The sequence below is a fragment of the Conger conger genome, chromosome 14, assembly GCF_963514075.1.
Source record: "Conger conger chromosome 14, fConCon1.1, whole genome shotgun sequence".
NCBI classification, from domain to species: domain Eukaryota; kingdom Metazoa; phylum Chordata; class Actinopteri; order Anguilliformes; family Congridae; genus Conger; species Conger conger.
Genome location: NC_083773.1, coordinates 45,071,417 through 45,084,489, shown reverse-complemented (window position 1 = coordinate 45,084,489; position 13,073 = coordinate 45,071,417). Strand labels below are relative to the sequence as shown.

General features: G+C 38.6%; 1 protein-coding gene across 1 annotated transcript in view; it reads left to right on the top strand.

The window, feature by feature from the left end:
• Window positions 1-11,044, top strand: part of nckap1l (NCK associated protein 1 like) — a 42,077-nt gene extending 31,033 nt beyond the window's left edge. The window contains exons 28-31 of the mRNA XM_061219745.1: window positions 312-428; window positions 920-1,029; window positions 1,540-1,629; window positions 10,649-11,044. Of these exons, the coding sequence (XP_061075729.1) occupies window positions 312-428; window positions 920-1,029; window positions 1,540-1,629; window positions 10,649-10,765 (434 nt within the window). The 3' untranslated portion in view covers window positions 10,766-11,044. The remainder of the gene's footprint in view (window positions 1-311; window positions 429-919; window positions 1,030-1,539; window positions 1,630-10,648) is intronic.
• Window positions 11,045-13,073: the final 2,029 nt, after the last annotated feature.

Below are 13,073 nucleotides of genomic sequence, written 5' to 3'. Positions count from 1 at the left end.
TCATCCAGAGCGATGTATACATTTTTATGTACGAGCTATTTATACAGCTGCATATAGACTGAAGTAAATCAGGTCACGTTATTCAAGGGTACAAGGGCATTTAGGCCGCAAGCCCAGTTTACTATTCAATTTAGTACACCGCAGCCTCTGACTGAAGCATCCAGTTAATCTGATGAACACTACTGCAGTAAACAACTTGTAAACAACTAAATGGATAGCTCTTTTGAGGCATCCTTTGGGTTATTAGAGAATGAATGTGGCTGATTGCACCCTCCTCCCTCTATACCCTGCACCCCCTGTACCTCCTGCAGACAGCTCCTCGGTAGAAGAGGAGTACAAGCTGACCTGCTTGCTCCTGGTTTACATTGCTGTGTCCCTGCCTGTTCTGTCCCTGGACCCTAACTCGTGCTACAGTCGTGAGAACGGAGGTAAGACCTGGCCCCCTGCTAGCACATTACCACAGCCCTTTCAACACCACAGCCCTCGCAACAACAACACCACCTCTGTGTCCACTGACTTCAGTCCCACAGCCCTACACAGGACACATTCATATTATAACAAACATGTTTTCGCTTAAAAAAAAACAACTTTATTTAGTGTACAGACATCTCGCGCTGACGTACATCCATGGAGTTAGTGTTGGCTTATAGCCTGTTGACCTCGGCTATTTGGCTCCAAGCCTGAATTTAAAAAAAGTCAAGATCAACAAATACCCAGAAAACCAGAGAGTGGCATTTTCCACAGACTGCTCTCATTCCCAGAGTGCACCTCTCTGCACATCTGCAGAAACGAGCACGGCCTCATTCTCACACAGATTCAGCTGGTCCCAGTCGACAGGGATGTGTTTTGTTTCCAGTGTGGCTCTGGTCTATGCACGCTGGGACCTCATTTAGTTCCTCTCACCTCCCGTTTCCCTCAGGACACCAGAACAACATCCACTGCCTGGCCACTGCCATCAACCAGCTCTCTGCAGCCATGCTCACAGTCCAGAAGAAGAACGTCGAGCAGCACCTCAAAGAGTTCCTCTTGGTCTGTCTGCTTCTTTAAACGGTCATTCGGCACAATGTTCATTACAAAGAGACACAGCAGGAAAAGGTGGCTCAAGTGTCCCACAGCTTTAGAAATGCAACTTCCACATCTAACCAGGCAATAAAACATGAGTATGAATTATTTGACTGATAGGCTGTGTTATCTATAATTAGTTATCTAGCTTGCTAGGAAATATTGTAGTGGTCAGCTTTGAGTCACATGATTGCATAGTAAATCTTTCTATTAAATTAAACTGAGATACCATCTTCCATCTCACGAGAAGGAATGCTATCTGACTAAGAGACTACAGTTCATTCAAATTTGTAGGTTTTAGCCTACAAATGAGACATTATCAGCCAACCTTCTAGAAAAAGATCTAGCCAAGGGATACTATTACCAAATGGTGGCAAGCTAGCTTGCCAGACAAGATTAAAGGTAGTTGGTTTAAACTGTCCCTGCTAACTTCACACTGCTAAGACGAATATGGTCTGTTCCTGGTCTGGCCTCTAGGTGGCGTCCTCCACTCTGCTGCAGCTGGGCCAGAACGTGGAGGCAGTAGACAGCAAAAACAGGGACTCCATCTACATTCTGCTCCACATGGTGACCATTTCCCTCCACTCCATCTCAGCTAACAACTAACATCAGTCACACACTCAGCACTATTTCAGATAACTAACATCACTCACTCTCTCTGTGCTATTTCAGATAACTAACATCACTTACACTCTGCATTATTTCAGATAACTAACATCACTCACTCACTCAGCACTATTTCAGATAACTAACATCACTCACTCACTCAGCACTATTTCAGAAAACAAATATCACTCACCCTCTCAGCATTATTTCAGATAACTAACATCACTCACTCTCTCAGCACTATTTAAGATTCCAAACATCACTCACTCTCTCAGCACTATTTCAGATAACTAACATCACTTACACAATGCCTTATTTAAGATAATTAACATCACTCACTCTCTCAGCACTATTTCAGATAACTAACATCACTTACACTGCGCTATTTCAGATAACGGTCATCACTCACTCAGCACTATTTCAGATAACTAACATCACTTACACTCTGTGCTATTTCAGATAATTAACATCACTCACTCACTCAGCACTATTTCAGATAACTAACATCACTTACACTCTGTGCTATTTCAGATAATTAACATCACTCACTCTCTCAGCACTATTTCAGATAACTAACATCACTCACTCTCTCAGCACTACTTCAGATAACTAACATCACTCACTCTCTCAGCACTATTTCAGATAACTAACATCACTCACTCTCTCAGCACTATTTCAGATAACAAACATCACTCACTCTCGCAGCACTAATTCAGATAGCTAACATCACTCACTCTCTCAGCACTATTTCAGATAACTAACATCACTTACACTGCACTATTTCAGATAACTAACATCACTTACACTCAGCACTATTTCAGATAATAAACATCACTCACTTACTCAGCACTATTTCAGATAACTAACATCACTCACTCTCTCAGTGCTATTTCAGATAACTAACATCACTCACTCACTCAGCACTATTTCAGTAAACTAACATCACTTACACTCAGCACTATTTCAGATAATAAACATCACTCACTCCCTCAGCACTATTTCAGATAACTAACATCACTCACTCACTCAGCACTATTTCAGATAACTAACATCACTCACTCTCTCAGCACTATTTCAGATAACTAACATCACTCACTCTCTCAGGGCTATTTCAGATAACTAACATCACTTACACTCTGCATTATTTCAGATAACTAACATCACTCAAACTCTCAGCACTATTTCAGACAACTAACATCACTCACTCTCTCAGCACTATTTCAGATCGCTAACATCACTCACTCTCTCAGCACTATTTCAGATAACTAACATCACTTACACTGCACTATTTCAGATAACTGTCATCACTCACTCTCTCAGTGCTATTTCAGATAACTAACATCACTTACACTCTGCATTATTTCAGATAACTAACATCACTTACACTCTGCGCTATTTCAGATAACTGTCATCACTCACTCTCTCAGTGCTATTTCAGATAACTAACATCACTTACACTCTGCATTATTTCAGATAACTAATATCACTCACTCAGCACTATTTCAGATAACTAACATCACTTACGCTCTGTGCTATTTCAGATAAGTAACATCACTCACTCTCAGCACTATTTCAGATAGCATCAGTCACTCTCTCAGCACTATTTCAGAAAACTAACATCACTCACTCTCTTAGTGCTATTTCAGATAAATAACATCACTCACTCTCTCAGTCCTATTTCAGATAACTAATATAACTTACACTCTGTGCTATTTCAGATAACTAACATCACTCACTCTCTCAGCACTAATTCAGATAACTAACATCACTCACTCTCTCAGCACTATTTCAGATAACTAACATCACTCACTCTCTCAGTGCTATTTCAGATAAATAACATCACTCACACACTCAGCACTATCTCAGATAACAAACATCACTTACACTCTGCACTATCTCAGATAACTAACATCACTCACTCTCTCAGCACTAATTCAGATAACTAACATCACTCACTCTCTCAGTGCTATTTCAGATAACTAACATCACTTACACTGCATTATTTCAGATAACTAACATCACTCAAACTCTCAGCACTATTTCAGATAACTAACATCACTTACACTGCATTATTTCAGATAACTAACATCACTCAAACTCTCAGCACTATTTCAGATAACTAACATCACTTACACTCTGTGCTATTTCAGATAAGTAACATCACTCACTCTCAGCACTATTTCAGATAACTAACATCAATCACTCTCTCAGCACTATTTCAGATAACATCAGTCACTCTCTCAGCACTATTTCATATAACTAACATCACTCACGCTCTCAGCACTATCTCAGATAACTAACATCACTCACTCTCTCAGTGCTATTTCAGATAACTGTCATCACTCACTCAGCACTATTTCAGATAATTAACATCACTCACTCTCTCAGCACTATTTCAAATAACTAATATCACTTCCACTCTGCGTTATTTCAGATAACTAACATCACTTACACTCAGCACTATTTCAGATAATAAACATCACTCACTCACTCAGCACTATTTCAGATAACTAACATAACTCACTCTCTCAGAACTATTTCAGATAACTAACATCACTCACTCTCTCATTGCTATTTCAGATAACTAACATCACTCACTCACTCAGCGCTATTTCAGCTAACTAACATCACTCACACACTCTGCGCTATTTCAGATAACTGTCATCACTCACTCTCTCAGTGCTATTTCAGATAATTAACATCACTTACAATCTGCATTATTTCAGATAACTAATATCACTCACTCAGCACTATTTCAGATAACTAACATCACTTACACTCTGTGCTATTTCAGATAAGTAACATCACCCATTCTCTCAGCACTATTTCAGATAACTAACATCAATCACTCTCTCAGCACTATTTCAGAAAACTAACATCACTCACTCTCTTAGTGCTATTTCAGATAAATAACATCACTCACTCTCTCAGTCCTATTTCAGATAACTAATATAACTTACACTCTGTGCTATTTCAGATAACTAACATCACTCACTCTCTCAGCACTAATTCAGATAACTAACATCACTCACTCTCTCAGCACTATTTCAGATAACTAACATCACTCACTCTCTCAGTGCTATTTCAGATAAATAACATCACTCACACACTCAGCACTATCTCAGATAACTAACATCACTTACACTCTGCACTATCTCAGATAACTAACATCACTCACTCACTCAGCACTATTTCAGACAACTAACATCACTCACTCTCTCAGCACTAATTCAGATAACTAACATCAATCACTCTCTCAGCACTATTTCAGATAGCATCACTCACTCTCTCAGTGCTATTTCAGATAACTAACATCACTTACACTGCATTATTTCAGATAACTAACATCACTCAAACTCTCAGCACTATTTCAGATAACTAACATCACTTACACTCTGTGCTATTTCAGATAAGTAACATCACTCACTCTCTCAGCACTATTTCAGATAACTAACATCAATCACTCTCTCAGCACTATTTCAGATAACATCAGTCACTCTCTCAGCACTATTTCATATAACTAACATCAATCACTCTCTCAGCACTATCTCAGATAACTAACATCACTCACTCTCTCAGTGCTATTTCAGATTACTAACATCACTCACTCTCTCAACACTATTTCAAATAACTAATATCACTTACACTCTGCGCTATTTCAGATAACTGTCATCACTCACTCAGCACTATTTCAGATAATTAACATCACTCACTCTCTCAGCACTATTTCAGATTACTAACGTCACTCACTCTCTCAACACTATTTCAAATAACTAATATCACTTCCACTCTGCGTTATTTCAGATAACTAACATCACTTACACTCAGCACTATTTCAGATAATAAACATCACTCACTCACTCAGCACTATTTCAGATAACTAACATAACTCACTCTCTCAGAACTATTTCAGATAACTAACATCACTCACTCTCTCATTGCTATTTCAGATAACTAACATCACTCACTCACTCAGCGCTATTTCAGCTAACTAACATCACTCACACACTCTGCGCTATTTCAGATAACTGTCATCACTCACTCTCTCAGTGCTATTTCAGATAACTAACATCACTTACAATCTGCATTATTTCAGATAACTAATATCACTCACTCAGCACTATTTCAGATAACTAACATCACTTACACTCTGTGCTATTTCAGATAAGTAACATCACCCATTCTCTCAGCACTATTTCAGATAACTAACATCAATCACTCTCTCAGCACTATTTCAGATAACATCAGTCACTCTCTCAGCACTATTTCAGATAACATCAGTCACTCTCTTAGTGCTATTTCAGATAAATAACATCACGCACACACTCAGCACTATCTCAGATAACTAACATTACTTACACTCTGCACTATCTCAGATAACTAACATCACTTACGCTCTGCACTATTTTAGATAACTAACATCACTCACTCTCTCAGCACTAATTCAGATAACTAACATCACTCTCTCTCTCAGTGCTATTTCAGATAACTAATATCACTTACACTCTGCGCTATTTCAGACAACTAACATCACTCACTCTCAGCACTAATTCAGATAACTAACATCACTCACTCTGTCAGTCCTATTTCAGATAACTAATATCACTTACACTCTGCGCTATTTCAGACAACTAACATCACTCACTCCCTCAGCACTATTTCAGATAACTAACATCACTTACACTCAGCACTATTTCAGATAATAAACATCACTCACTCACTCAGCACTATTTCAGATAACTAACATCACTCACTCTCTCAGGACAATTTCAGATAACTAACATCACTCACTCACTCAGCACTATTTCAGCTAACTAACATCACTTACTCTCAGTGCTATTTCAGATAACGAACATCACTCACTCTCTCAGAACTTTTTCAGCTAACTAACATCACTTAGACTCTGCGCTATTTCAGATAACTGTCATCACTCACTCACTCAACTCGATTTCAGATAACTAACATCACTCACTCTCTCAGCACTATTTCAGATAACAAACATCACTTACACTCTGTGCTATTTCAGATAAGTAACATCACCCATTCTCTCAGCACTATTTCAGATAACTAACATCAATCACTCTCTCAGCACTATTTCAGATAACATCAGTCACTCTCTCAGCACTATTTCAGATAACATCAGTCACTCTCTCAGCACTATTTCAGATAACATCAGTCACTCTCTTAGTGCTATTTCAGATAAATAACATCACGCACACACTCAGCACTATCTCAGATAACTAACATCACTTACGCTCTGCACTATTTTAGATAACTAACATCACTTACACTCAGCACTATTTCAGATAATAAACATCACTCACTCACTCACTCAGCACTATTTCAGATAACTAACATCACTTAGACTCTGCGCTATTTCAGATAACTGTCATCACTCACTCACTCAACTCGATTTCAGATAACTAACATCACTCACTCTCTCAGCACTATTTCAGATAACAAACATCACTCACTCTCTCAGTGCTATTTCAGATAACTAACATCACTCACTCACTCAGCATTATTTCAGATAACAAACATCACTCACTCTCTCAGCACTATTCCAGATAACTAACATCACTCATTCAGCACTATTTCAGCTAACTAACATCACTTACACTCTGCGCTATTTCAGATAACTGTCATCACTCACTCACTCAACTCTATTTCAGATAACTAACATCACTCACTCACTCAGCACTATTTCAGATAACTAACATCACTAACTCTCTCAGCACTATTTCAGATTCCTAACATCACTCACTCTCTCAGCACTATTTCAGATAACTAACATCACTTACACTGCATTATTTCAGATAACTAACATCACTCAAACTCTCAGCACTATTTCAGATAACTAACATCACTTACACTCTGTGCTATTTCAGATAAGTAACATCACTCACTCTCTCAGCACTATTTCAGATAACTAACATCAATCACTCTCTCAGCACTATTTCAGATAACATCAGTCACTCTCTCAGCACTATTTCATATAACTAACATCACTCACTCTCTCAGCACTATCTCAGATAACTAACATCACTCACTCTCTCAGTGCTATTTCAGATAACTAATATCACTTACACTCTGCGCTTTTTCAGATAACTAACATCACTCACTCTCTCAGCACTAATTCAGATAACTAACATCACTCTCTCTCTCAGTGCTATTTCAGATAACTAATATCACTTACACTCTGCGCTATTTCAGACAACTAACATCACTCACTCTCAGCACTAATTCAGATAACTAACATCACTCACTCTGTCAGTCCTATTTCAGATAACTAATATCACTTACACTCTGCGCTATTTCAGACAACTAACATCACTCACTCTCTCAGCACTATTTCAGATAACTAACATCACTTACACTCAGCACTATTTCAGATAATAAACATCACTCACTCACTCAGCACTATTTCAGATAACTAACATCACTCACTCTCTCAGGACAATTTCAGATAACTAACATCACTCACTCACTCAGCACTATTTCAGCTAACTAACATCACTTACTCTCAGTGCTATTTCAGATAACGAACATCACTCACTCTCTCAGCACTTTTTCAGCTAACTAACATCACTTAGACTCTGCGCTATTTCAGATAACTGTCATCACTCACTCACTCAACTCGATTTCAGATAACTAACATCACTCACTCTCTCAGCACTATTTCAGATAACTAACATCACTCACTCTCTCAGTGCTATTTCAGATAACTAACATCACTCACTCACTCAGCATTATTTCAGATAACAAACATCACTCACTCTCTCAGCACTATTCCAGATAACTAACATCACTCATTCAGCACTATTTCAGCTAACTAACATCACTTACACTCTGCGCTATTTCAGATAACTGTCATCACTCACTCACTCAACTCTATTTCAGATAACTAACATCACTCACTCAATCAGCACTATTTCAGATAACTAACATCACTAACTCTCTCAGCACTATTTCAGATTCCTAACATCACTCACTCTCTCAGCACTATTTCAGATAACTAACATCACTTACACTGCATTATTTCAGATAACTAACATCACTCACTCTCTCAGCACTATTTCAGATAACTAACATCAATCACTCTCTCAGCACTATTTCAGATAACATCAGTCACTCTCTCAGCACTATTTCATATAACTAACATCAATCACTCTCTCAGCACTATTCCAGATAACTAACATCACTTACACTCTGTGCTATTTCAGATAAGTAACATCACCCATTCTTTCAGCACTATTTCAGATAACTAACATCAATCACTCTCTCAGCACTATTTCAGATAACATCAGTCACTCTCTCAGCACTATTTCAGATAACATCAGTCACTCTCTTAGTGCTATTTCAGATAAATAACATCACGCACACACTCAGCACTATCTCAGATAACTAACATTACTTACACTCTGCACTATCTCAGATAACTAACATCACTTACGCTCTGCACTATTTTAGATAACTAACATCACTCACTCTCTCAGCACTAATTCAGATAACTAACATCACTCTCTCTCTCAGTGCTATTTCAGATAACTAATATCACTTACACTCTGCGCTATTTCAGACAACTAACATCACTCACTCTCAGCACTAATTCAGATAACTAACATCACTCACTCTGTCAGTCCTATTTCAGATAACTAATATCACTTACACTCTGCGCTATTTCAGACAACTAACATCACTCACTCTCTCAGCACTATTTCAGATAACTAACATCACTTACACTCAGCACTATTTCAGATAATAAACATCACTCACTCACTCAGCACTATTTCAGATAACTAACATCACTCACTCTCTCAGGACAATTTCAGATAACTAACATCACTCACTCACTCAGCACTATTTCAGCTAACTAACATCACTTACTCTCAGTGCTATTTCAGATAACGAACATCACTCACTCTCTCAGCACTTTTTCAGCTAACTAACATCACTTAGACTCTGCGCTATTTCAGATAACTGTCATCACTCACTCACTCAACTCGATTTCAGATAACTAACATCACTCACTCTCTCAGCACTATTTCAGATAACTAACATCACTCACTCTCTCAGTGCTATTTCAGATAACTAACATCACTCACTCACTCAGCATTATTTCAGATAACAAACATCACTCACTCTCTCAGCACTATTCCAGATAACTAACATCACTCATTCAGCACTATTTCAGCTAACTAACATCACTTACACTCTGCGCTATTTCAGATAACTGTCATCACTCACTCACTCAACTCTATTTCAGATAACTAACATCACTCACTCAATCAGCACTATTTCAGATAACTAACATCACTAACTCTCTCAGCACTATTTCAGATTCCTAACATCACTCACTCTCTCAGCACTATTTCAGATAACTAACATCACTTACACTGCATTATTTCAGATAACTAACATCACTCAAACTCTCAGCACTATTTCAGATAACTAACATCACTTACACTCTGTGCTATTTCAGATAAGTAACATCACTCACTCTCTCAGCACTATTTCAGATAACTAACATCAATCACTCTCTCAGCACTATTTCAGATAACATCAGTCACTCTCTCAGCACTATTTCATATAACTAACATCACTCACTCTCTCAGCACTATCTCAGATAACTAAAATCACTCACTCTCTCAGTGCTATTTCAGATAACTAATATCACTTACACTTTGCGCTATTTCAGATAACTGTCACCACTCACTCAGCACTATTTCAGATAATTAACATCACTCACTCTCTCAGCACTATTTCAGATTACTAACATCACTCACTCTCTCAGCACTATTTCAGATTACTAACATCACTTCCACTCTGCGTTATTTCAGATAACTAACATCACTCACTCTCTCAGCACTATTTCAGATAACTAACATCACTTACACTCTCAGCACTATTTCAGATAACTAACATCACTCACTCAATACTGAATTAATAAAATCTGCTCTGTGCCTGTTCTATGTCCTAGATAGTGGAGGAGTCACCGTTTCTGAGCCAGGACATGCTGGAGAGTTGTTTCCCATACGCCCTGCTACGCAATGCCTACAGAGATGTGTACAAGGCCTCCATTATCACACTGGGCTAACCCACTTCATTATCACCATGAGCTAACCTACACCATTATCACACTGGGCTAACCATTCCATTATCACAATTCCTCCCTTTTACTAATCAATGCTTAAGGATCTCACACAAATCACAGAAAATCATCAATCAATCATATATCTGAAATATCTTTACAAATTTCGTGAAAAATGTTCTGCACTCATTATATTGTAGCTTTATTGTAGCTTTAAGCTTTAATGTACTGTTATTGTTTTCGGGTACAGTGCCTTCTAATAAAAATGTATTTCTAACATCCCCATACAGCAGTGAATGTTTATTTATTTATTATGAATTCCTTCTCAAAAAGGAAACAGCAAAAAATCCAAGAAACAAACACAGATTGTCCTGTAGCAGGAGAGGTGAGGGGCGTCACTGAGCTGTATGACATGGACAGACATAACCCTGTATGATATGGACAGACATAACCCTGTATGATATGGACAGACATAACCCTGTACGATATGGACAGACATAATCCTGTACAATATGGACAGACATAACCCTGTACGATATGGACAGACATAATCCTGTACGATATGGACAGCCATAACCCTGTATGATATGGACAGACATAATCCTGTTTGATATGGACAGACATAACCCTGTATGATATGGACAGACATAACCCTGTGTGATATGGACAGACATAATCCTGTATGATATGGACAGTTGACAGTTGAAATTGTACTTACCTCTAGGGTCTTTCAGCGAACTTATCCCTGGTTATGGGTATGCACTTTGTTGTACGTCGCTCTGGATAAGAGCGTCTGCCAAATGCCAATAATGTAATGTAATGTATGGACAGACATAACCCTGTATGATATGGACAGACATAACCACTTGCTTCTAATGCCAAAGTCCTAGCCACCAATAAGGCATCCAGTGCACCACACCTCTCAATTTCCTGTTGAATATAGTGGAGAAGTTCCTGCCTTTTTCTCCCAAACAAAGGGGTGTACAATCATATTTAACATGCAGTTACGCCCACAATATATATAACAATAAGAAGCCATGTGTGATTTTACTTGACACGATAAAGTCATAAAGTAGTGTTATTCATTGGGGAGGTATATACCACAGTCATAAAGTAGTGTTATTCATTGGGGAGGTATATACCACAGTCATAAAGTAGTGTTATTCATTGGGGAGGTATATACCACAGTCATAAAGTAGTGTTATTCATTGAGGAGGTATATACCACAGTCATAAAGTAGTGTTATTCATTGGGGAGGTATATACCACAGTCATAAAGTAGTGTTATTCATTGAGGAGGTATATACCACAGTCATAAAGTAGTGTTATTCATTGGGGAGGTATATACTGAAAAGGGGGAGGGGCATACAGGGGCGGGCCAGGGGGCATAATTGGGATGGGGGGGGGTGGGGGGGGGGGGGGTGGGGGGGCACAATGTGGATGGTAGGGGTTCATTGACTCATGAACCTAAATCTAACCCTTTGAAGGAGATCCAAAAATCTACTCAAAATATAATTATTTGCTTTATCCTGCTGTGCCCTCAGAATAACTGCCGGTACTTTGTGTGTCAACAGCAAACAACTCATGTCAAAAGGACAATTTGAAGTGTTAGGACATAACTTGTAAAGTGAATGGTGGTGCTCTCTGATTTGCCGAATATTGTTTAATGACAACAAATCTACTGTTCTATCTATATTTCTGAAGTAATATTGACTATATTTAAGCTGAAGGCCAGGAGTCTTGTTTTAGTTTCATGTGAACTGCAGCTTGGGCTAAAAGTAGTGACTCCATTCTCTGCAATGGGGGGGAGAGGTTATACCCAGGTGACATTTGGGGGCGGGGCTCTGCACATTCACTTTGCTGAGGGCTAAAGTATTATGTGTGGCAGATTAGAAATGAGTCACATAATTATTATATCAAGGTGAGGACCAACATACAGAATGATTTTCCCCACAGTCCCAACCTGTTTTACAGAAAGTGTCTGAATAACCTGTAGCCATCAGCAGCCACTCCCCTGTCTAACCACACCGTCTCGTGAGATGCTGTGGATTTTCCGTTCAAGACTGCAGAAGACCAAATGTTCTGGTTGGTTAAATCAGAGTGAACCTGAATCCTGCACAAATGTTGCCCTACACCTGTGTGCAGTACCAGATATTGTACATTCCTGTTTTTCTCCACACGTCACGTGTCCTTCTCATGACCCTCATACAGTCACAATCTTCCTCATATGATATTTGAGAATTTAAAAGACACAACAAGATTTAAATTCAATACTAATCTATTTGATATGTCACTTTTAAAAGAGTTCCTGTTGC